The sequence below is a fragment of the Schistocerca cancellata genome, chromosome 1 (genome assembly GCF_023864275.1).
Source record: "Schistocerca cancellata isolate TAMUIC-IGC-003103 chromosome 1, iqSchCanc2.1, whole genome shotgun sequence".
In the NCBI taxonomy this organism is placed as follows: domain Eukaryota; kingdom Metazoa; phylum Arthropoda; class Insecta; order Orthoptera; family Acrididae; genus Schistocerca; species Schistocerca cancellata.
In genome coordinates, this window is record NC_064626.1 from 1,070,135,500 (window position 1) to 1,070,160,591 (window position 25,092).

The following is a 25,092-nucleotide window of genomic DNA, read 5'->3' on the forward strand; positions in this document are numbered from 1 at the left end:
AAACAGTTCGACACCGTACGGGGGACATCGTTTGGTTCACCGATGTGTCGAAAATAGATCAAGGTGTTGGGGCAGGGTTGTATGGGGTTCATCCAAGACTGGAGAGCAGCATCTCTCTACGGAAACTGGCCTCTGTATTCCAAGCAGAAATTACTGCAATTAGGGCATGTGTGGAGGAGAATATGTGTAGGTGCTACAATGACCGTAGCATCTACATCTACTGAGACAGCCAGGCAGCCCTGAAATCATTGGCAGCTCCTGCAACAAGATCTAAGATTGTTGCAGATTGCCACAGGGCTCTGGTGGAGCTAGGGGGAAGCAATAGGGTGTACCTAGTGTGGGTCCCTGTCCATTCAGGGATCTGTGGCAATGAAGAAGCTGATAGATTGGCTAGGATGGGGGCAACAACTCCATTTATTGGACCGGAACCTGTCTTGACAATCACCAAGGCTATGATCAAATTAGAACTACGGAACTGGCTTAGGAAACAGCACGTAGGATATTGGACCAAGGTCGATTAACAAAAACATGGTAAGGTATTGATGCCCAAGCCATGTTTTAAAAGAAGCTCTGTAATCATGGGATTGAACAGGAAAGAGATCAAACTCATGACTGGACTGAAGATCGGCCATGGGAACTTCAGAAAACACCTACACACAATGGGTATAATGGAAGAGGACCCTAAATGTAGGATCTGTGATGAGAGTGAAGAAACTGCATCACACCTGATCTTTGAATGCATGGCATTGGAGAGTAAAAGATACAGAATCTTCGGGACAACTAGACCTGAAGAAACTGTGTCTAACAAAAAACTGGTAGAGGGACTCTTTGCACTATTTAAGGGCACTGGTTGGCTTTACTAGATATACACGGAGCGATACCGCACAATAAACCTAGTTTCGGTGCGGTCAGTGGCGGGTTAGACCTAAGCTGTTTTAGCTCTCCTGTTAAAATCAAATCAAAATCAACTGTCATGAAGACGGACATGCATTACCGTTGCGTTATGTAGGCTACATGAAATGAAGGTGAACTCCTTGAGCTTTACACTTGGCGGGTAACACTGCTATTCTAGGCACTATAAGTGCTCGCTGTGCTCTCAGAACTGAAAACTGCGAAATGACGCGATTGACGGGCATACTAGAGACACTGTGCAACACATACGCGTAGAACTTCATCGGATTTTCACTGTGGTTTGAATTTTGCGACCGATCGGAGCTTGAAAAAAAAATTGCCCTTGTAAATCAAATATCTGTTCGCTTGTTTGCGCGATTATCATATTTATACTAGCACCTTTGAGAAAGATGCAATTACGATGTTTAAGGTTAGTTTTAACGGACACTGAAAAACCTTGAGAGAACTTCCGCTTTACTGGTCCATTGGACAAAACTCCACAAAAATTTTTTGAAAAAATTACAATTGTAATGGCTCTACGTCAGGTAGCCCTTCATCTGGTTCGGCCCATGCAAGTGGCGGTGCTGTCACAGGGGATGGTGCAGTCGCCCTGGCACACCTCTTGCTCGTCAGGCATTCGTGGGTAACCGCCCGCCTGTTGCTGCTGGTGGGGACCTCCACCCCCGCCCCCGCCGCCTCCGCAACAGGTGTTTAATCGAGCTCCACAACAGCTGACTGGTACGCCTCCACCGCAGCAGGAGATCTTGACGCCCCCGCCGCAACAGAGGACTCTGCCGCCACCACAACAGCTCATTCCGCCACCCCCACAACAAACCATTTGGCCGCCTCCGCCACAACAGACGTGTCCTCCGCCCCCGGGTTGGCAGGCCTCTGCGCCGCGAGACTGGCTGGCCGCCATAGGCTGCGGGGAGGCCCAATCTCGCTGCCCCCTGAAACATAACACACGCCACCCGTCTACGGTGCACCACAACACTGACGAAAAGGAAAGTGTTAACCGTCAATATCTTGACTAAACGCTACCACAATGGTACTCAAGTATTTCCATGTCTTTGGTGTTTCAGCCTGTCTCGAAAGTGCGTTACGGTATATGGTACGTAATGTTATTCGTGTAAACTATGGTATATCTTGCTGAATACTACTGTATGGTTCATTTGCTTCTGTTAGTTGCATGTGTGAGTGGAAGCTATCACAACAGCGACTAGTTTTCCAACGTTGGTCGTATGTAAAGTACACAAGCGACAACACGCAGTCAATACCTTCGCTGCGCAGTGCCGGTGGTACTGTTACCGACGACTGTGCCGCTAAAGCGGAGTTATTGAACGCAGTTTTCCGAAACTCCTTCATCAGGGAAGACGAATGGAATATTCCAGAATTTGAAACACGAACAGCTGCTAGCATGAGTTTCTTAGAAGTAGATACCTTGAATCGCTTGATACGGGCAAGTCTTCAGGTCCAGATTGTATACCGATTAGGTTGCTTTCAGACTATGCTGATACCATAGCTCCCTACTTAGCAATCATATACAACCGCTCGCTCGCCGACAGATTTGTACCTACAGATTGGAAAATTGCGCAGGTCGCACCAGTGTTTAAGAAGGGTAGTAGGAGTAATCCATCGAACTACAGACCTATATCATTGACATCGGTTTGCAGTAGGGTTTTGGAGCATATACTGTATTCAAACATTATGAATCACCTCGAAGGGAACGATCTATTGATATGCAATCAGCACGGTTTCAGAAAACATCGTTCTTGTACAACGCAGCTAGCTCTTTATTCGCACGAAGTAATGGCCGCTATCGACAGGGGATCTCAAGTTGATTCCGTATTTCTAGATTTCCGGAAAGCTTTTGACACCGTTCCTCACAAGCGACTTCTAATAAAGCTGCGGACCTATGGGGTATCATCTCAGTTGTGCGACTGGATTCGTGATTTCCTGTCAGGAAGGTCGCAGTTCGTAGTAATAGACGGCAAATCATCGAGTAAAACTGAAGTGATATCAGGTGTTCCCCAGGGAAGCGTCCTGGGACCTCTGCTGTTCCTGATCTATATAAATGACCTGGGTGACAATCTGAGCAGTTCTCTTAGGTTGTTCGCAGATGATGCTGTAATTTACCGTCTAGTAAGGTCATCCGAAGACCAGTATCAGTTGCAAAGTGATTTAGAAAAGATTGCTGTATGGTGTGGCAGGTGGCAGTTGACGCTAAATAACGAATAGTGTGAGGTGATCCACATCAGTTCCAAAAGAAATCCGTTGGAATTCGATTACTCGATAAATAGTACAATTCTCAAGGCTGTCAATTCAACTAAGTACCTGGGTGTTAAAATTACGAACAACTTCAGTTGGAAAGACCACATAGATAATACTGTGGGGAAGGCGAGCCAAAGGTTGCGTTTCATTGGCAGGACACTTAGAAGATGCAACAAGTCCACTAAAGAGACAGCTTACACTACACTCGTTCGTCCTCTGTTAGAATATTGCTGCGCGGTGCGGGATCCTTACCAGGTGGGATTGACGGAGGACATCGAAAGGGTGCAAAAAAGGGCAGCTCGTTTTGTATTATCACGTAATAGGGAAGAGAGTGTGGCAGATATGATACGCGAGTTGGAATGGAAGTCATTAAAGCAAAGACGTTTTTCGTCGCGGCGAGATCTATTTACGAAATTTCAGTCACCAACTTTCTCTTCCGAATGCGAAAATATTTTGTTGAGCCCAACCTACATAGGTAGGAATGATCATCAAAATAAAATAGAGAAATCAGAGCTCGAACAGAAAGGTTTAGGTGTTCGTTTTTCCCGCGCGCTGTTCGGGAGTGGAATGGTAGAGAGATAGTGTGATCGTGGTTCGATGAACCCTCTGCCAAGCAATTAAATGTGAATTGCAGAGTAATCATGTAGATTTAGATGTAGGTGCTGCTGCATGCTGAAAGCTGGACTTTGTTGGCACACAATCGACGGCCATGTCTCGAAGGAAGATACAGCCGTCACAGTGCTTGTTTCCTGACTTAATTATTTGTACGTATGATTAACTGATTAAAAACACTAACTGTTCTTAAGTATAAATCCACTAAACGGTATGGGACGCGATAACGGATCTTGTAGCAGTAGTCGTGGGAGAGAGACGTGACATCAAAATTGACCAGATCACCCTTGTCCAGATGTATCTCTTGAATCACTTTCACAAACTCTGTCGAGTTCTTGAAGTAGTGTGAGCAGAGCCTATGAGAGGTTTTAGTAGCTATGCCATGCATTTGGCTATGTCATGCGTCGAAAAATTTATAGTGTTTACTACTGGGCATAGTGGACCTCCCTCTATGCGTATTTTTGGGAGCCCATAAAGTCGTGGTTGTAACGGTGCACTAGGATACAGCATTGTGACCACTACTCTGGGCTACTGACCACTATAAATTCGCCAATCTATGGCGTAGCCAAACACGTGGTACAGGTATTAAAACCTCTCGTGCTCACTGTCCACAAAGCATGTCTGCATCCAGTGATGAACAGCCCAGCTCAAATAAATATCATCTCTCTCTGAACACATATTTCACACATTCATAAAAACTAAAATTTCAGAAATCGTGACAACCAAAAATTCTTCTTCCTTGGAAAATGAGATGAAATTATTATTCACTCTGCTGATACTACGCAAGCCATTTTCCGCAGTGTGTGGGAACGTACTTGGGATAACACTACCATTTTTATTATTTTCTGTTCCATTTTCAAATGATGCTTTTTCAAGATCGACTGTCGGTGACTCAGTACACCTTTGTATAAGGTCGAATTTCTTTGATTTTACTTCATGAACAATTCCGTATGTTCTCGCAATTCTAACAGCAGCGCTCTCCGTGGTGCATAACACCTCTCTGTAGCGTTTGGTGCTTACTAAATGAATCCGTGAAGAAGTGCATTGCTCATCTCTGGAACATCTACAACTCCTCTATTTATCCTAATGCTAAAGGTCCAAGATTGTCGAAAAATACTCACGCATGAGTAGGGGACGAGTTATATTTCCTTAAGATTTTCCACTGAATCCTTTTGCTGCTTTCGCTTTCCTTGCAATTGATTTTATGTTGTCGATTCACTTTAGGTCGCTCCTGACGCATATGGTGCTTGCAGAAGAGTTACATGATTTTTAAGAACACAAGACTCCCGAGATTCGCTACAATTTCATTACGTTGAGACCTCCTATGAACGAGGGTGAGTCAAATGAAAACCTTAAATATTTTTTTTAATATTATTTATTGTGCAGAAGCGGTACAAAGCTGTATCACTTTTCAACATAATCTTCTCCACGCTAAATGCAAGTCCTCCAGCGCTTACAAAGTGTATAAAGTCCTTTAGAAAAAAATTCTTTTGGTAGTCCGCGCAACGACTCATGCACCGCGTGGCGTACCTCTTCATCTGAACGAAACTTCTTTCCTCCCATTGCGTCTTTGAGTGGTTCAAACATATGGAAATCACTTGGGGACAAGGTCTGGTGAGCATGGTGGGTGAGGAAGACACTCAAAATGCAGGTCTGTAATTGTTGCAACTGTTGTACGGGCAGTGTGCGGCCTTGCATTGTCATGTTGCAAAAGGACAACTGCTGACAGCAATCCACGTCGCCTTGATGTGATTGCAGGCCACATATGATTTTTTAGATCTGTGTATGATGCACTGGTGACAGTGGTCCCTCTAGGCATGTAATGCTCCAAAATGACGCCTTTTTCGTCCCGATAGAGAGTCGGCATAACCTTCCCTGCTGATGGTTCTGTTCGAAACTTCTTTGGTTTTGGTGATGAGGAATGGTGCCATTCCTTGCTCGCTCTTTTCGTTTCCCGTTGGTGGAAGTGAACTCAGGTTTCGTTCCCAGTAACGATTCTTTTAAGGAAGCCATCAGCTTCTCGTTCAAAGCGCCGAAGAAATTCTTCACAACCATCAAAACGTCGTTCTCTCATTTCACGAGTCAGCTGCCGTGGCACCCAGCTTGCAGACATTTTGTGAAACTGGAGCACATCATACATAATGTGGTGTGCTGACCCATGACTAATCTGTAAACATGTTGCAATGTCATTCAGTGGCAGACATGCATCCTCGTATTGAACCTTCATTCGTCGTTGAATTTCAATAGGTTTCACACATTCACTACGCGAAAACCGAATAACAGAACGCAATTCTTCCCTGGTGCAGGTCGCAGGTGGGGCGGCCATCTCTATACTGATACTGCGGCGGTATGTGTGCTTCTGCACTAAGCTGCCACCTACAGGCCATTCTGCACGCTATTTGTAGCACGCTTACCAACTCACAGGATAACGGCGCGAAATTTCGATTTGTCATTACAAATTTAAGGTTTTCATTTGACTCACCCTCGTACATCAACATTATTCGATAACAGTTCAAAAGACTTTCTGAGGTTATCCTCCATATCACTTTTTTCCACCAGATCACTTTTTTACAATTTCAAACAGCTCCTCGGTTGGTCTCAAGACCTTAAGTTGATACGATTCGATACCTTTCCACCTCATAAAAAACAGTATGACGACCGGCATTCAATCCGACATCTCTGGGCTATTAGCCATTGACGAAAAACGCTAGACCACATACACTGATAGATCGTAAGGCAACATGTTAAATCCTCATTTAAATTACTGCATATCACGATCACTCGCTGTGATATCCTGAGGTAATCTACAATTATGAACAAACGTGCACCTCGTCATAAAGGAAAAAACTTAATCATATACTGGGCATCAGTCTCGAATAAATTTGGAATATGGAGATTCCATAATTACTGGTGCTCGTGGAGTCATGAAGACTTCCTGTATCTAAAGCTTCATATTCTGTTGTACTACAATTTGTACTCGACGAAATGAACTTTTCTTGAAATGATGTTTGTAGCGCCGGGTACTTACATATCTGGTGGCGGGAGCGGCAGCATGGTGTCACACGCCGGGCAGCTGGCGGCCGGCTGCATGGAGCGCGGGTCGGCCATTGGCGACATATAGTCGTAGGGCATGCCGCCTCCCATGGCCGACGCGTCCTTCTGCACCACGTAGATGCCCACTCCCGGAGCCGAGAACACCTGCCAAATCAACATAACGTGTCTGACTCACACCAAATGATGTCATACCTACACAGTTATCTATAAACCGTATTTATATGCATTACTGTGAACAGGAAGCACACCCGCCAGGTTAGCCGAGAGCGCAAATGCGCTGCTTCCTGGATTCAGGTAGGCGCGCTGGCCCCGCATAGAATCCGCCCAGTGGATTAACAACCGAGGCCGGTGTGCTGGCCAGCCTGAATGTGGTTTTTAGGCGGTTTTCCATATCCCACGAGGTAAATACCAGGCTGGTTCCCACGTCCCGCCTCAGTTACATGGCTCGCAGGCATCTGAACACATTCACACTATTCCATGGATTACACTAGACGCAGACAGTTGGGATGCGGTGTGGCGGCAGGAAGGGCATCGGGCCACCCCTTAAATTAACCTTGCCAAATCCGATTAATCATGCTGACCCTGCGTCACTGCAGGAAAAAGGCACAAGCAAAAGAAGAAGACACTGAACAGGAAGCACATCACAAACACATACACCAGTCTGTAAACGTCCAGTTGCAGTATTTCGATAACAGAATTTAATACTCTCGGACCACCAGCTGCCGCGACTAAGTGAAACAGTACAAATTTCGGATCTAGAATTCACTAGGTCCACCTCCATAGCAGAGTGGGCAACACGACAGACCCTCATGCAGATAGATTCGAGTGCGATTCCCGGTACTGTGAAAGGTGGCTACACTGAGCCACAGCGCCAGAAATCGCGCCAGAGAGTATTGTTCCGCCGCCTCCACTGGCAGTGCTTATTGAGACGCAGCGACAAGCAGTTCTTACCGAGAAGTTGTGGTGGAGGCTGCTGGTCGTGAAGTCAGAGTGAGATGGAAGTCAGAGTGAGATGTGGTAGTGGAGAGTGTTGTTCCATGTTTTATGCAGTGGTTTGATGGGAGAGATAGCAGATGTTGTTCTAATGGAGATATTGTAATGGTCAGAGTGCATTTCGTCAATATATATGGAGGTATTTTCTTTTATTCTTTTATTCTTTCAGTGACCTGAATAATGTGTCATTACAGGTTCAGTCAACAAAGCATCTGGCGTGTGTTCTTGTATTAGAGTGTAATTTTGGTTTTCTTGCACAATTATAGTATTTCTAATTTTCTTTTATCACGTCAGTATAAATGGTATTTAAAATTTCTTGTCTTGTTGAAGAAGAACCGTGCCAGATGTGCGTTGAGTCACACTACCACACACAGAACAGCTACACTTGTGCCTTGTTGGCTTCGTAGAATTTATAGTTGCTGGGGACTTAATTAATTGTATTAACTGAAATTTTCTTACATTCTTGTTGTTATTCAAAGCAGTCAGATTGCGTACTAAAACTAGTCAGGGCCAGCCGTTTACGAAACAGCGTAAGCGACAGAAAATTAAAAAGTATTTGCATTGCATTCCTATTTATATTAAATAAAGCCCCCATGCACGTGGCGACCGCTGCCGCGGATCGTCCCTTGGAATCTTCTGATTGTAAAAATAGTAGACGGTAGTATTGTAGTAGTAATTTGTAGTTTAGTAATTGTAGTCCATTTTGCATGTGTAGATTTGGTGATTGTCATTCTTCTATTGTTCGTTAATCGTGTTTGAAGGAAGCATTTCGTGTGATTGATATTGTTGGAGATAAAGTGTCATTGTGTGCAATTTTCATATAGTGACGAGCTTTGTATGTTTTGTAAATGATTACGCGATCTATGAAAAAGGCAAAAATGATGAATAGTGAGAATAACGAAATTGTTAACATGGCGAATGCGCCAACAGAGGAAAACAGTATCATGAATAATGAAGTGGAAAACAATTTAATCAGTCGGGAAAATAGTCCGGAAACAGTTCAAAATTTTTCACAATCGAAAAATTCTCGGAATACGAGATTAACGACAGAAGATATGCATCGGTTGATGAGTGCAATATTAAATTTGGCATCACAGTTACGATCTGAATTAAAAACAAATAGGGAAACAATGGAAAAATGGTTAGACTCACTGGGATCACAAATGGGAACAATGGAAACACGGTTAGATTCACGAATAGGGACATGTTTCAAAGACATGAATGATGAATCAAAGAAAGAAATTAGAGAAGAAGTACAATCGATTTTGAATGCTCACAATAATAGTTTAATTTCAACAGGAATTAGACAAGAGGAACAGGACAGGGAACAGGAAGAAAAAGATCACGTGATAGTACAAAAATTTTCAGAATTAGATTTACAACGTGCACACGATAAAGAAAAAATAATTGAAAGAATCGAGGAATCCGTACCAAATGACAGAATAAATAACTTAACGGAACAGTGTGAACAGTTAACTACTAAATGGGACAATACCGAAACCCGAGTCGCGACACTTACGGAAGACGTAAATACAAGTCTTAGTTTAAATGGGGACAGAGATTCGGATGATACAGCTCCATTACCATTTGCAGAAACCGAAGAGTACCAGAACATAAATAAGCATGTTGAAAATTACGGAAAATTTAATGAACGCGTTAAAAAGGAATCTGAGGCATTAGAAAAGCAAGTCAAACAATTTGAGAGCAAAATCGTAGGAAAGGACGGTAGAAGAAATTTAGAATCACCGATAGCAGCGGGTTTTGAAGAAAGTAATTTATTTCATTTACGAGAAGCAACAAGAGAGCGCCAGGTGCGCGAACTTGACAATAATCGACATTCGAACTGGGACAGACGCGGTAGGTCTTTGTCGCCACGAGGAGAAAACTTCGACTATAAACACTTTTTGACTGTTCGGAAATTTAAGATCTTCCGCAATTCTAAGAATGACATACATCCATGTGCATGGTTAGATCAATTTACGTACGCACTTCCGCCAAATTTGCCACTAAGTCACAAACTAGAAATTATGTGCATCTATTAAAGTCCTCAGGGGATTCACTACTCTAAGTGAATATGTGCCGTAGCGAGCATAGGGCCCCGAGCTGTAGTGGTGCTATTTCCCTTTTAGTTTTCTGTACCGCTGCCTACTCTCTTACTATTCTTTGCATCTGTCAAAACAACTCTTCGACTATCAATCTATCTAGAGAGCGTGTAAAAAATAACCGGATTTGACTAATTTACCCAAAAGTGATTTCGGAAATTACCATTTAGACTTACTGTATCTTCAGCAGCATTCATTCGTAGTTTAAACGAAATTTTACCTGTTTATCTTCGTGACAATATTACTTCATATGTTGACGACATTCTTATTGCTAAAAATTCTTGGAGTGAGCACAACAAAATTTTGGATTCATTATTACGTATTTTTGCAAGAGTTGGCATTACGGTGAACTTAGAAAAATCTGAATTTGGTCGTTCTCAGGTGAAATTTCTCGGTCACATTATTTCTACAGAAGGTATTCTTCCTGATCCAGAGAAACTAGACGCTATTCGTAAGTATGCTGTTCCTACCACAAAACGTGATGTTCGTAGTTTCCTTGGTGTCTGTAATTTTCTTAGACGCTTTGTTAGATTGGACGATTTGGCCACACCTCGTTTATGTGAACTATCTGCGTTGTACCTACAGGAATTTGATTTTAGTATTGTTTACATACAGGGCTCTTCAAATATTGTTGCTGATGCTTTATCACGTGCACCTATGGGTTTGAAACAAAGTGCTGAAGAGGACTGCAAGGAAAACAATTATTGTCTGATGTATATTCAAGGTGTTGCGTTTGAGAACTTTATTTCGTCTTCGCTCCAGGACATCGCTAAGGAGCAAAATAAGGATCCAATCTGGAAGGACATTAAGGAGAAGTGGAAGAGAAAGGAAAGCGTAGCGATTAGACAGCATTATTTAGTTCGCAATGACATTCTTTTTAAACGAAAATCGGTCGACAACTCTGTTTGGTTAGTTTGTATTCCTGATGAGTGGGTTAATAAGCTGATTTGGTATACGCATTTCAGTTATGCACACTTTGGTCCCAGAAAATGCTTTCATAAATTACGAGAAAATTGCTACTTCAATAATATGGAAAAACGTATTCGATTTGTTCTTGCCAAATGCAAATTATGTCAAAAGGCTAAGCCGCCGACAGTTTCTCACAGAGCACCGTTGTTTCCTATCATTCCAGCAAAATTAAACGACATGGCTGCAGTTGATTTGTTCGGTCCAGTGGTTCGATCTACTAATGGTTTTGCGTACATTTTCGTAGCAGTGGAGTTGACATCAAAATATGTGTGTTTTACACCGTTACGCAAAGCAACAGCTCGTTCAGTATCTAATGCTTTCATTAACCATTTTCTTAAAGAAGTGGGTCATGTTGATAAGGTTATATCAGATAATGGATCACAGTTTCGTTCTAAAATTTGGCTTCGTACTCTACGGCGTCGTAAAATTAAACCAATTTTCATTTCACTTTTTCACCCTCAATCTAACGCTTCAGAGAGATGGATGAAGGAAATCAATAAATTGTGTCGTCTTTATTGTCATCAGAATCACAGAACTTGGGATCAGTATCTTCATATTTTTCAAAACATTCTGAATGAACTTCCTAACGACTCAACTTCTTTACCACCTATACTGATATTAGAAAACAAAGCACCGACAAATCGCATTTCTGAAATCGTTCCTTTTCCGCCTACACGGAAACTGCGGCATTCTGAAGTTGTCAACCTGGCTCTACAAAATATTGCATCTGCGGCTGCTAGAAGAGAGAAATCAGCTAAGCGTCCTGGTCGTTTAAAAATCTTGTCAGTTGGTCAGAAAGTGTTAATTAAGTCTCATCGATTGTCTCACAAAGGAAAAGGCTTGTGTCGCAAATTTTTTCTGCTTTATAATGGCCCATATAGAATTCGCAAAATTATTCATGATAACACTATAGAAGTAGAAACTCTTAAATCACGACGCTCTAAGGGAATACATCATATATCTAACGTTAAAATTTTTGTGGAATGACATACTTTCGAGAAACCAATAGTTTACGTAAACATGCAGAGAATACAAGGATACCGCGCTGTGTTTTGGCGGCGCGGCGGCACATACTCAAAGCAACAGTGAAGTCTGCGCGCCGCACAAGGCAGTCGTTGACCGCAAACAATTGCTTTCTACGTCACGCGCCTACAGCTGATCGAGCGCTCAGTGCGAATGCACTGACAGCCGTAAACAAATACAGTCTTTCTCCAAATAAATTCAGTATAAAGCTATAATGACTTGATGAATTATGTTATTAACATTCAGTATTTTTCAGGATACGGTTCTGTAAGATATTTAGGAACTTCAGGTAAATTCTGTGCGTGTCCGACGTTAAGACGACTTGCTATCGAGAAATTTTCAGGAAGAATGTAATTTCCAAGAAGAAACTAATAAACTAAAAAAAAAGGTAACTATTAATTGAGTTTATTTTTCAGGTAACATATTTCCACTTAGGTACGTACTTTAGACGTAATTTGCTGCTCGCGATTACGTGATTCATACTTTGTGCTAATTACATGTTCAATGAAATTACTTGTGAAGCGACGTGCTTGCGTACGTTAACTGATTTTGACAATGATTATTAATGAACTGGATTGTTACTTGTGTATATTATGCATCGCTTGGCTGCACTGCTTTTTCACTGATGTCATATTTTTAATTATGTGCCTGCTGTGCTTATTTATTTAAATTATAATTGTCACCTGATTAATTGTGCTGATGTGGTTAGGTATGTAAGTTATACTTGGTGATTTATCTGCTTGCGCCTTCATGTTTACTTATTAAGATACGATGCTAATGACCTGTTTAGTATGTAAGATATATGTTTACTGCTATGCGTATGGATTGCACATTTACACATTTCTGCTTGTTGTCATAACTATACTTTAATTTGGTATATAGCAATGCTGATGTACAGTGTACGGACATGGTGTGTGGGTTACGATGTGGTATGGGTTATGGATTGTTCGCTTGGCGAAGCCTCGTTATAGAAATTGTGCTGCATCCACTTGTTGACATTCTGTTCACTACTGGTATATTTACTCGCTATTGCTTGTTTTGCTTACGCTCAGTGCTTTATATTTTTAAGATAAGAAAATGAACTGCTATAATTCGACGAATGACATTAGTACAAGAAACTTCATAGAAGTCACATGAGCTGGAGGTTTTATGAAAGCTGTATAAATGTATGCCAATAGGAAGGAATCTAACGACATGACATACCAACACAGTTATTACACTGCATTTTTCGTGAGCAATTGAAATAGGAAGTGACACTTGACACAAGAAATACTCCACATGTTTGCTTCTGTTTGCCATAATTCTTGAAGTGGTGTACACACTGTGAAATATTAGGATCATTCACACTCCGTAATCGTACTTAATTACTGAGAGTTATTCGAACTAAGTCTGTTAGAGGTCATGTATGCATTCTTTGTTTATAATTCATAATGAGTAGAAGATTTTGGTCAGATGGATTACACAGAGGTTGTGTGTTGACAGTGTGTCTTCGGATTGTATGGGATGAGTAGGTTTGCATTAGGATTTTATCTGTACTCGATCGAGGAGACTGACTAGAGGAAAGAGTTGTTATGGAAGTGAAATGATACTGGCAATAAGGTTTATATGTATTGACGTATTGAAGAGGTATTATGGAGGTATTGAGATTATATGAAGTTGATTGGAGTTATGGTGTATAAGAGGTAAAGTAAGTGAGGTGCATATTTTTGTTGTTGTTGGTCTATATGGAACAAGGAGGATGAAGATAGCAGACTAGAACACTAAAATGGAAGGAAGATGGTCTACACACACTTTGTTAAATCACTAAGCAGTATGTATTTTTTTTTTTTTTGGAGAGAGGAAGTTGCATATCTTGGCACACTGACAGTTGTTCAGCAACCGTACATTTTGATCTGGCTCGGCAAACATTGGTCTTGACATGATGACTATGACGTTGACTTAACTATTATTGACTGTTATACATTGCTGTCACGACTACTTGATACACATGATGAACATGAACTTTTGACAGAAGTGGATTCACACAGTTAACACTATTCAATTACACAGTAGTACTTAATGTGGATGAAAGATGAGTGAGTGTGTTTTGTGTGTTTTCCTTTCCTAATCCTACCCACCTATCTCCTAAATATTATTTTATTTGTTTGTAGTGGCTTGCACTGACACCCATAAATATTATAGGTTTACTGATGTTTGTGTATTTGTAATAGTTAATATGACAATTATCTGACATCATTTGTGTGTTTGTTATGATTTGTATGTTTAGTGTAAAAGCATTTGTATGTGTATTCAAATTATTGTTCATGCTTGAACTGTCTGATCAGTGATAGTAAATATTATGGACTGTTACTTGTACTTTTTCTACATGATTGGTGCCACTAGGACATGTTTAATTTCTGCTGAGGAACAGTGTCATCAGTGATAGTGAATATGATGGACTGCTCTCTGCACCTGCTCATCATTGCTGGGTGCAACTGATGGACTGCTTTTATTGAAATGATGTCACTTGTTGCTCTCTGCACCTACTCAACAATATCAGGTGCACAGATGGAGCTACTTCTATGGAAATGATGTCATTTGTCGGTGTCTGCACCTACTCAACATTGCTGGGTGCCATTGATGAACTGCTTCTACTGAGAAATGTGACTTGTTGCTGTATGTACCTCTTCAACATTGCTGGGTACCACAGATGGAACTGCTTCTACTGAAATGATGTTACTTCTTGCTGTCTGTACCTCTTCAACATTGCTGGGTACCACAGATGGAACTGCTTCTACTGAAATGATGTTACTTCTTGGTGTCTGCACCTGCTCAACATTGCTGGGTGCCACTGATGGAACTGCTTCTACTGAAATGATGTCACTTGTTGCTGTCTGCACCTGTTCAACATTACTGGGTGCCACTGATGGAACTGCTTCTACTGACATAATGTCACTTGATGGTGTCTGCACCTACTCAACATTGCTGGGTGCCATTGATGGACTGCTTCTACTGAAATGATGTCACCTGTTGGAGTCTGAACCTACTCCACAATGCTGGGTGCCACTGATGAACTGCTTCTACTGAAATGATGTCACCTGTTGGAGTCTGCACCTGTTCCACAATGCTGGGTGCCACTGATGGACTGCTTCTACTGAAATGATGTCACCTGTTGGAGTCTGAACCTACTCCACAATGCTGGGTGCCACTGATGAACTGCTTCTACTGAAATGATGTCACCTGTTGGAGTCTGCACCTGTTCCACAATGCTGGGTGCCACTGATGGACTGCTTCTACTGAAATGATGTCACCTGTTGGAGTCTGCACCTGTTCCACAATGCTGGGTGCCACTGATGGACTGCTTCTACTGAAATGATGTCACCTGTTGGAGTCTGCACCTACTCAACATTGCTGGGTGCTACTGCTGGAACTGTCAACCACTTGTTGTGTAAACATTTTATGTGAATATTGTATAAACTGATTTTTTGTGTATTACTGTTTGTGAAAAGTTATGAGACTCTTACCTGTACATATTCGTCATTGCCGACGCTATTGATTGAACTGTTTAACCACATAATAGTTGTGTAAACTATTATGTAAAGTCACATGTATGAAAGAATTTGTATTGCTTAGTGTATTTTATATATTAGGCTATTGAAAGGTCAGTGCAAAGCCAAAATTTTATCTAGTTATATGATATTTACGTATTAATATTATCATTTATTTTCGTCTGTATTTTTTTTGACGAATTTGGTGGTATTTTCACCACCAATGCTGGCAAAAATACCATCAAATTCTAGCCCGTGGAGGAAGGGCATATGAAAGGTGGCTACACTGAGCCACAGCGCCAGAAATCGCGTCAGAGAGTATTGTTCCGCCGCCTCCACTGGCAGTGCTTATTGAGACGCAGCGACAAGCAGTTCTTACCGAGAAGTTGTGGTGGAGGCTGCTGGTCGTGAAGTCAGAGTGAGATGGAAGTCAGAGTGAGATGTGGTAGTGGAGAGTGTTGTTCCATGTTTTATGCAGTGGTTTGATGGGAGAGATAGCAGATGTTGTTCTAATGGAGATATTGTAATGGTCAGAGTGCATTTCGTCAATATATATGGAGGTATTTTCTTTTATTCTTTTATTCTTTCAGTGACCTGAATAATGTGTCATTACAGGTTCAGTCAACAAAGGATCTGGCGTGTGTTCTTGTATTAGAGTGTAATTTTGGTTTTCTTGCACAATTATAGTATTTCTAATTTTCTTTTATCACGTCAGTATAAATGGTATTTAAAATTTCTTGTCTTGTTGAAGAAGAACCGTGCCAGATGTGCGTTGAGTCACACTACCACACACAGAACAGCTACACTTGTGCCTTGTTGGCTTCGTAGAATTTATAGTTGCTGGGGACTTAATTAATTGTATTAACTGAAATTTTCTTACATTCTTGTTGTTATTCAAAGCAGTCAGATTGCGTACTAAAACTAGTCAGGGCCAGCCGTTTACGAGACTTGCGTAATCGGACTAACAGCAACTAAAAATATTTGCATTTTTTTTTATTTAAATAAGCCCCCATGCAACTGCTAGGGAGTTCTCCTTTGTGAGAGGACTGGACAGGGGTGCACTCCGCCTCGTGATGAATTGATCAGCTACCTTTTTGAGAGGTAGCGGCTCCAAAGTCGAAACGTCGACAATGGTCAGAAATACAGTGTGCTGAATCCATGCCTGTCCTTACCGCATCTGATGATGGACGACTGAGGATGTCGCTGCAGTCGGTCGACTATCTCGTAGTTTTCAGGGCCTGATAGCGTGGTTTCCTTTATTTTCTTTCTTTCTCTCTCCCTCTCTTTCCATTACACACCACTCTCGGCTCTTCTCAGCCAAATACCAGTGTACTGGGAGTTGGGCAGAGGAGTTCCAAATTGGGAGTATTTGGGAAGGATTCCCAGTCCAGCGGTCAGAATGGTCGCAATTCGTAGTAACTGATGGGAAGGCATCTAGCGAAAACGAAGCTATGTCTGGGATTCTTCATGAAAGCGTTATAGCCACACCGCTGTTTTTAACCTATTGAAACGATTTAGGAGACAATCTGAGCAGCTTTCTTATGCTGTTGGAAGAAGATGCCGTCGTTTTACATCTGTAAATTCAACCAAGTTCAAATGTCTTGCTATTTGTCAATCACTCGATTGCTGGCTTCCTTTCTTCAAATGACAGTAATTAGAAGACTTTAGGCTACCAATGCCAATAATAATAATAACAATAACATTGTGCACGCTCTACAGTAGTTTAGTAGCCATTATCTACGAGGGCCACCCAGAAAATAATAGTCGTTATGGTCTATCGCGGCGACTGGCTGGGCTACAGCCACCACCTTGGTGCCACAACGTTCCTACACTTAGTACGCATACAGCGGTGGTAGCGTGTGGTTCGTGTCTCTGCTACTTTGCGTATTGTGACGTATTAAAATAAGCTCTGCAATAGAAAATCCCGCCACTTGCGAGGTGCATTGTGTGATTCAATTATTGCTGGCAAAAAAACCACAGACCAACTGTAATTTATAGCGACCTTTATGATGTGTATGGAAAAGGAATAATGAGTGGAAGTTTGAGAGGCAACGGCCCTATCAATGATCGCGATGAGAATCGCAATGGTAGGGCTAGCCTGTTACTGACTAACCGATGATGAAAATCGACGAAAAAAATTCGTAAAAATCGTCATTTCACGATCACGGAACTTTCGCAACATTTTCCCCAAATTTCACGGAGTTTGGTGCATGAAATTCTGGTTACTACAAATTTTATGCCCAATGGGTTCCCAAATCCTAACGGCAGACAAAAAAAATAAAAAAAATAAAAAAAGGGACTGGCTGCAGCACAGACCATCCTTGATGATTACAAGAGAGACTGTAACAAAGTTATCGATCGTGTCTTAAATGGAGGCGAGACTTGGGTGAAGCATGTCAATTGTGAAACAAAAAGGCAAAATTAAGTGAATTTTATCCATAGTGGACGCTGTTGAACTATGTGACTATTCCTTTATAGGGTGTACAAAAAATTTCGCTACCAGTCACTGGTAGCGGAATTCTTTCTACACCCTAAAAAGGCAACAGATGGAACGGGGACACACAAGTTCTCCCAAGAAACCAAGGAAGTGTTTGCAAACTGTCAGTAAGACAGCTACTGTCATTTGGGACTCTAGAGAGTGATTCTCATTGATTGCCTTGAACGTGACACGACAATTAACTCAGAGAGGTATTACCAAACACTGAAAAGTTAAGGTCGGCGATATAAAGCAAGCGTCGTGGAAAACGTAGCGCAAAAGTTTCATTTTTCACAACGCACGTCTACACACGGCCAATCGTAAGCGAGAGGTCTTACGAAGTTTTGGATGGGAGGTAGCTGATCAGCCACCATACAGCCCGGATTTGGTATCAACCGGCTGCCACCTCTTCCCAGCAATGAAGACATGGCTCGCTACACAACGCTTTGACACTGACGCAGAACTGCATACTGATCTACACCAATGTTTGCAACAATCGCAGGTGGCAGAATTCTACAGAGATGATACTGAAAAACTTGTCCCACGGTACGGTAAGTACCTCAGTTTGAATGGAGATTATGTAGAAAAATAGCTTAAGAGAGTACCTTTAAAATGTACACTCCTGGAAATTGAAATAAGAACACCGTGAATTCATTGTCCCAGGAAGGGGAAACTTTATTGACACATTCCTGGGGTCAGATACATCACATGATCACACTGACAGAACCACAGGCACATAGACACAGGCAACAGAGCATGCACAATGTCGGCACTAGTACAGTGTATATCCACCTTTCGCAGCAATGCAGGCTGCTATTCTCCCATGGAGACGATTGTAGAGATGCTGGATGTAGTCCTGTGGAACGGCTTGCCATGCCATTTCCACCTGGCGCCTCAGTTGGACCAGCGTTCGTGCTGGACGTGCAGACCGCGTGAGACGACGCTTCATCCAGTCCCAAACATGCTCAATGGGGGACAGATCCGGAGATCTTGCTGGCCAGGGTAGTTGACTTACACCTTCTAGAGCACGTTGGGTGGCACGGGATACATGCGGACGTGCATTGTCCTGTTGGAACAGCAAGTTCCCTTGCCGGTCTAGGAATGGTAGAACGATGGGTTCGATGACGGTTTGGATGTACCGTGCACTATTCAGTGTCCCCTCGACGATCACCAGTGGTGTACGGCCAGTGTAGGAGATCGCTCCCCACACCATGATGCCGGGTGTTGGCCCTGTGTGCCTCGGTCGTATGCAGTCCTGACTGTGGCGCTCACCTGCACGGCGCCAAACATGCATACGACCATCATTGGCAGCAAGGCAGAAGCGACTCTCATCGCTGAAGACGACACGTCTCCATTCGTCCCTCCATTCACGCCTGTCGCGACACCACTGGAGGCGGGCTGCACGATGTTGGGGCGTGAGCGGAAGACGGCCTAACGGTGTGCGGGACCGTAGCCCAGCTTCATGGAGACGGTTGCGAATGGTCCTCGCCGTTACCCCAGGAGCAACAGTGTCCCTAATTTGCTGGGAAGTGGCGGTGCGGTCCCCTACGGCACTGTGTAGGATCCTACGGTCTTGGCGTGCATCCGTGCGTCGCTGCGGTCCGGTCCCAGGTCGACGGGCACGTGCACCTTCCGCCGACCACTGGCGACAACATCGATGTACTGTGGAGACCTCACGCCCCACGTGTTGAGCAATTCGGCGGTACGTCCACCCGGCCTCCCGCATGCCCACTATACGCCCTCGCTCAAAGTCCGTCAACTGCACATACGGTTCACGTCCACGCTGTCGCGGCATGCTACCAGTGTTAAAGACTGCGATGGAGCTCCGTATGCCACGGCAAACTGGCTGACACTGACGGCGGCGGTGCACAAATGCTGCGCAGCTAGCGCCATTCGACGGCCAACACCGCGGTTCCTGGTGTGTCCGCTGTGCCGTGCGTGTGATCATTGCTTGTACAGCCCTCTCGCAGTGTCCGGAGCAAGTATGGTGGGTCTGACACACCGGTGTCAATGTGTTCTTTTTTCCATTTCCAGGAGTGTATATAATAAAATTTCTTTTCTTCCATACTGTTAATTTTTTATTTCAAATGTCTATTACTTTCTGAATAGACCTCGCGGTTACTGTTGTGTTATGTTGTCAATTGGTTCGTTTATTGCCGCGAACTGAATAATGATGGAATTTATGGTCTACTGCGGGAACTTTCTTCAGCTCGAAGAAGGCATTTTCACGAGACATTTAAACATATATGATATATGCATAGTACGAAGTATAAAGTATGTGTGTGTGTGTGTGTGTGTATAGGGGATGCACTGTGTGAGGAAGATGCTCATACGCATTTTTAAGAAGTATTAAAATCTTACAAAATAGTGATAATAATAAGTACTTTCTGAAAATAATTTAGTTTCGTGACACAAACACAATCACTCTTTTGTTTTTCCACTCAGAAAATTACATTTTACTCCTGAGGAGGTAATCACATCCAGGTTGGGCTCCACTTGTACAGTGTTTTGTATTAGTATAGATTGTGTGTGGTAGACTGGATTATTGACTTAACTTATAATTACCTGGAATAGGTTCCTGATTCCAAGACTGATATTGGCATGAACGAAAGTCGTGAAAATGAAACAGAAGCTAATATAGTTATCAAACTTAATTCTTTTGAAAAATTTATGACTAAATCCAAATTAACTAACAACCAGTTTCCAAAGTAACAAGCCTTCAACTTTTATTTGAAAGTAATTGTTTCATTTTATTTAACCTGTTTATATTTTAGTATAATTGTGTGTTTATCGCTTGGTGTGCAGTACTTCAACGTTGTTTCAACAGTTGTTTTATAATGGGTTTCAGTAGTTTAAAAGTTTTATTTTTCCGCTCTGAGTGATTCTTGTAAACATAAATTTGCGAAAGTAAGTGTTATTGTGCTGCGACACATACGTATTGTTCTGTTCAAGGTCCTTTCAGACTTACAGCAATCACAGTATGTTTTATTACATTATGTGTGTTCTGTCATAATTATTCAGCAAAGTGTTTCAGGCCTTCTAATTTTAGTAATTACAGGAAATATTTGCGTCGGCAGGCACGATACGAAATACATATCCAGATGCACACGGAATCAGAGATTATGTACGCCACTGCTGTAATCAACTAGTGCAGATCTATCCAACGTCGATTCAAGCAACTAAATATTAACTTCCATATTAGATCAGAACCTATTATAATCTATTTACTCATTAATTATTCCATACCAAAAATATTGTAGTTTCTGAGTTATCATTGCCACTTTCAGCAGCGATTCACAGTATTCGAAACTGATGGCCTCGTTTCCGAAATACTTAGGATCGCGATCACATAGTCAAGTGGCTTAACTAATCGGAGTGTGGGGTCCTCATAATCAGAAAACCAAAACGAATTGCAAAATTATTTGGACATGTTATCTGCTTTAATTTTAGAGTGCTAGTAATAGTGTTCCATAGATTTCGTGTTTGTTTTGAATACAGTCCAGAGACAATTAGTGCTTATTTTCATTGTTTCCAACAAGAAATGTCTAGTAACCACAGTTTAGTCAGCCAGTCGCCTTTAGTGAATTAGCAGTCTAGTTAAATGTTGGTTACTTAACTTTCTACAGTGAACTGTTGATTTCTTAGGATGGATAGGATGTGTGACTGCTGTGTACGGACGCAAACAGCTGAACGTGCTGATGGCCGCGGTCAGCCGTCTTTAGGCCGCTGCCTCGGAGTGTAGCGGCAGTGGGGAGTCTGGTGCGTCGCAAGGTACACCCCAGGTGTTACATGCTTCACCCACTGCCCCTTCTGTCGAGACATCTTCGCGGGTACCGGGCGCGGTTGGGCCACCCTCTCCCGAAGGGGAGTAGCGGGTTCAACGGCGTTCGCGTCACACGAGGCGGAGGGTCAATGTGAAGGCTGGCCGTGTGGCATCGCCCGCTCTGCCTGAGTGGACATGTGGCCGCTCCTTCAGCAAGGTCCGAGCAGGCACAATGGGGGAGGGGTTTATTAGTGATTGGGAGCTCCAATGTCAGGCGGGTGATGGAGCCCCTTGGGAAATAGCGGAAAGGTCGGGGAAGAAGGCCAGTGTTCCGAGATGTGAAGGAGGCCCTGCCGGCAGCAATAGAGAGCACTGGGTGCACCCGACTGCAAATTGTTGCTCATGTCGACACCAATGACTCCTGCCGTCTGGGTTCAGAGGTCATCCTCAGTTCATACAGGCGGTTGGCGGATTTAGTGAAGGCGGAAAGCCTGGTTCGCGGCGTGGAGTCTGAGCTAACTATTTGTAGTATCGTTCCCAGAACCGATCGCGGTCCTCTGGTTTGGAACTGAGTGGAATGCTTAAACCAAATGCTCAGACGATTCTGTGGAGATGAGGGCTGCAAATTTCTCGGCCTCCGCTATCGGGTGGAGAAATGTAGGGTCTCCCTGAATAGGTCAGGTGTGCGCTACACGCAGGAAGCAGCTACAAGGGTAGCAGAGTACGTGTGGAGTACACATGTGGGTTTTTTAGGTTAGCGAATTCCCTCACTAGGCCCGACAAGTCGCCTCCTGAGACGCGACAAGGTAGCAGTAGACAAAACGCAACACGGAGTGACAATATTAATGTGGTAATAGTAAACTGCAGGAGCGTCTATAGAAAGGTCCCAGAACTGCTCTCATTAATAAACGGTCACAATACCCACATAGTACTAGGGACGGAAAGTTGGCTGAAACCAGATGTAAACAGTAATGAAAATCTAAGCTCGGATTGGAATGTATACCGCAGAGACAGGCAGGACAGTGAATGGGGAGGCATGTTTAAAGTGATAAAAAGTGCAATAGTATCGAAGGAAATTGACGGAGATTCGAAATGTGAAATAATTTGGGTGAAGGTCACAGTTAAAGCAGGCTCAAACATGGTAACTGGATTTCAAATAACTTCCGGGAATTCAGCCAGGTAACACTTTCAGCGACCGCCGATATTTCGGCGGGAGAACACCCCGCCCTTGAAAATGGCAGAACACCTGAAGGAAAATTTGGAAAATATATCGAGTAGATTTCCCGACCATGTTATAGTTATGGGTGGAGATTTTAATTTACCAGATATAGACTGGGAGACTCAAACGTTTATAACGGGTGGCAGCGACAAAGAACCCAGTGAAATTTTTTTAAGTGCATTATCTGAAAACAACCTTGAGCAGTTAAACAGAGAACCGACTCGTGGCGATAATATATTAGACCTTCTGGTGACAAACAGACCCGAAGTATTTGAAACAGTTAACGCAGAACAGGGAATCAGCGATCATAAAGCGGTTACAGCATCGATAATTTCAGCCGTAAATAGAAATATTAAAAAAGGTAGGAAGATTTTTCTGTTTAGCAGAAGTGACAAAAAGCAGATTTCAGAGTACTTGACAGCCCAACACAAAAGTTTTATCTCACGTACAGATAGTGTTGAAGATCAGTGGACAAAGTTCAAAACCATCCTACAATATGTATTAGATGAGTGTGTGCCAAGCAAGATCGTAAGAGATGGAAAAGAGCCACCGTGGTACAACAACCGAGTTAGAAAACTGCTACGGAAGCAAAGGGAACTTCACAGCAAACATAAACATAGCCAAAGCCTTGCAGACAAACAAAACTTACACGAAGCGAAATGTAGTGTGAGGAGGGCTATGCGAGAAGCGTTCAACGAATTCGAAAGTAAAGTTCCAACTAATTCGAAAGTAAAGTTCTATGTACTGACTTGGCAGAAAATCCTAAGAAATTCTGGTCTTATGTCAAAGCGATAGGTGGATCAAAACAAAACGTCCAGACACTCTGTGACCAAAATGGTACTGAAACAGAGGATGGCAGACTAAAGACCGAAATACTAAATGTCTTTTTCCAAAGCTGTTTCATAGAGGAGGACTGCACTGTAGTTCCTTCTCCAGATTGTCGCACAGATTACAAAATGATAGATATCGAAATAGATGACAGAGGAATAGAAAAACAATTAAAACCGCTCAAAAGAGGAAAGGCCGCTGGCCCTGGTGTGATACCAGTTCGGTATTACACAGAGTACGCGAAGGAACTTGCCCTCCTCCTTGCAGCGGTTTACCGTAGGTCTCTAGAAGAGCGTAGCGTTCCAAAAGATTGGAAAAGGGCACAGGTCATCCCCGTTTTGAAGAAGGGATGTCGAACAGATGTGCAGAACTATAGACCAACATCTCTAACGTCGATCAGTTGTAGAATTTTGGAACATGTTTTATGTTCAAGTATAATGACTTTTATGGAGACTAGAAATCTGTTCTGTAGGAATCAGCATGGGTTTCGAAAAAGACGATCGTGTGAAACCCAGCTCGCGTTATTCGTCCACGAGACTCAGAGGGCCATAGACACGGGTTCCCAGGTAGATGCCGTGTTTCTTGACTTCCGCAAGGCGTTTGGTACAGTTCCCCACAGTCGTTTAATGAACAAAGTAAGAGCATATGGACTATCAGACCTATTATGTGATTGGATTGAAGAGTTCCTAGATAACAGAACGCAGCATGTCATTCTCAATGGAAATAAGTCTTCCGAAGTAAAAGTGATTTCAGGTGTGCCGCAGGGGAGTGTCGTAGGACCATTGCTATTCACAATATATATAAATGACCTTATGGATAACATCGGAAGTTCACTGAGGCTTTTTGCGCATGATGCTGTAGTATATCGTGAGTTTGTAACAATGGAAAATTGTACTGAAATGCAGGAGGCTCTGCAACGAATTGACGCATGGTGCAGGGAATGGCAATTGAATCTCAATGTAGACAAGTGTAATGTGCTGCGAATATACGGAAAGAGAGATCCTTTATCATTTAACTACAATATAGCAGGTCAGCAACTGGAAGCAGTTAATTCCATAAATTATCTGGGAGTAGGCTTTAGGAGTGATTTAAAATGGAATGACTATATAAAATTAATCGTCGGTAAAGCAGATGCCAGACTGAGATTCATTGGAAGAATCCTAAGGAAATGCAGTCCGAAGACAAAAGAAGTAGGTTACACTACATTTGTTCGCCCACTGCTTGAATACTGCTCACCGGTGCGGGATCCGAGCCAGATAGGATTGATGGAGGTGATAGAGAAGATCCCAACGGAGAGCAGCGCGCTTCGTTACAGGATCGTTTAGTAATCGCGAAAGCGTTACGGAGATTATAGATAAACTATG

General features: G+C 42.7%; 1 protein-coding gene across 1 annotated transcript in view; it reads right to left on the reverse strand.

Annotated features, from left to right (window-relative positions):
- Positions 1-1,436: 1,436 nt before the first annotated feature.
- The window catches only part of LOC126162954 (translation initiation factor IF-2-like), a 224,420-nt gene continuing 200,764 nt past the window's right edge, over positions 1,437-25,092 (reverse strand). Inside the window, exons 5-6 of the mRNA XM_049919792.1 lie at positions 6,803-6,972; positions 1,437-1,841 (exon numbers count right to left, since the gene is read on the reverse strand). Coding sequence (XP_049775749.1) covers positions 1,445-1,841; positions 6,803-6,972 — 567 coding nt within the window. The 3' untranslated portion in view covers positions 1,437-1,444. The remainder of the gene's footprint in view (positions 1,842-6,802; positions 6,973-25,092) is intronic.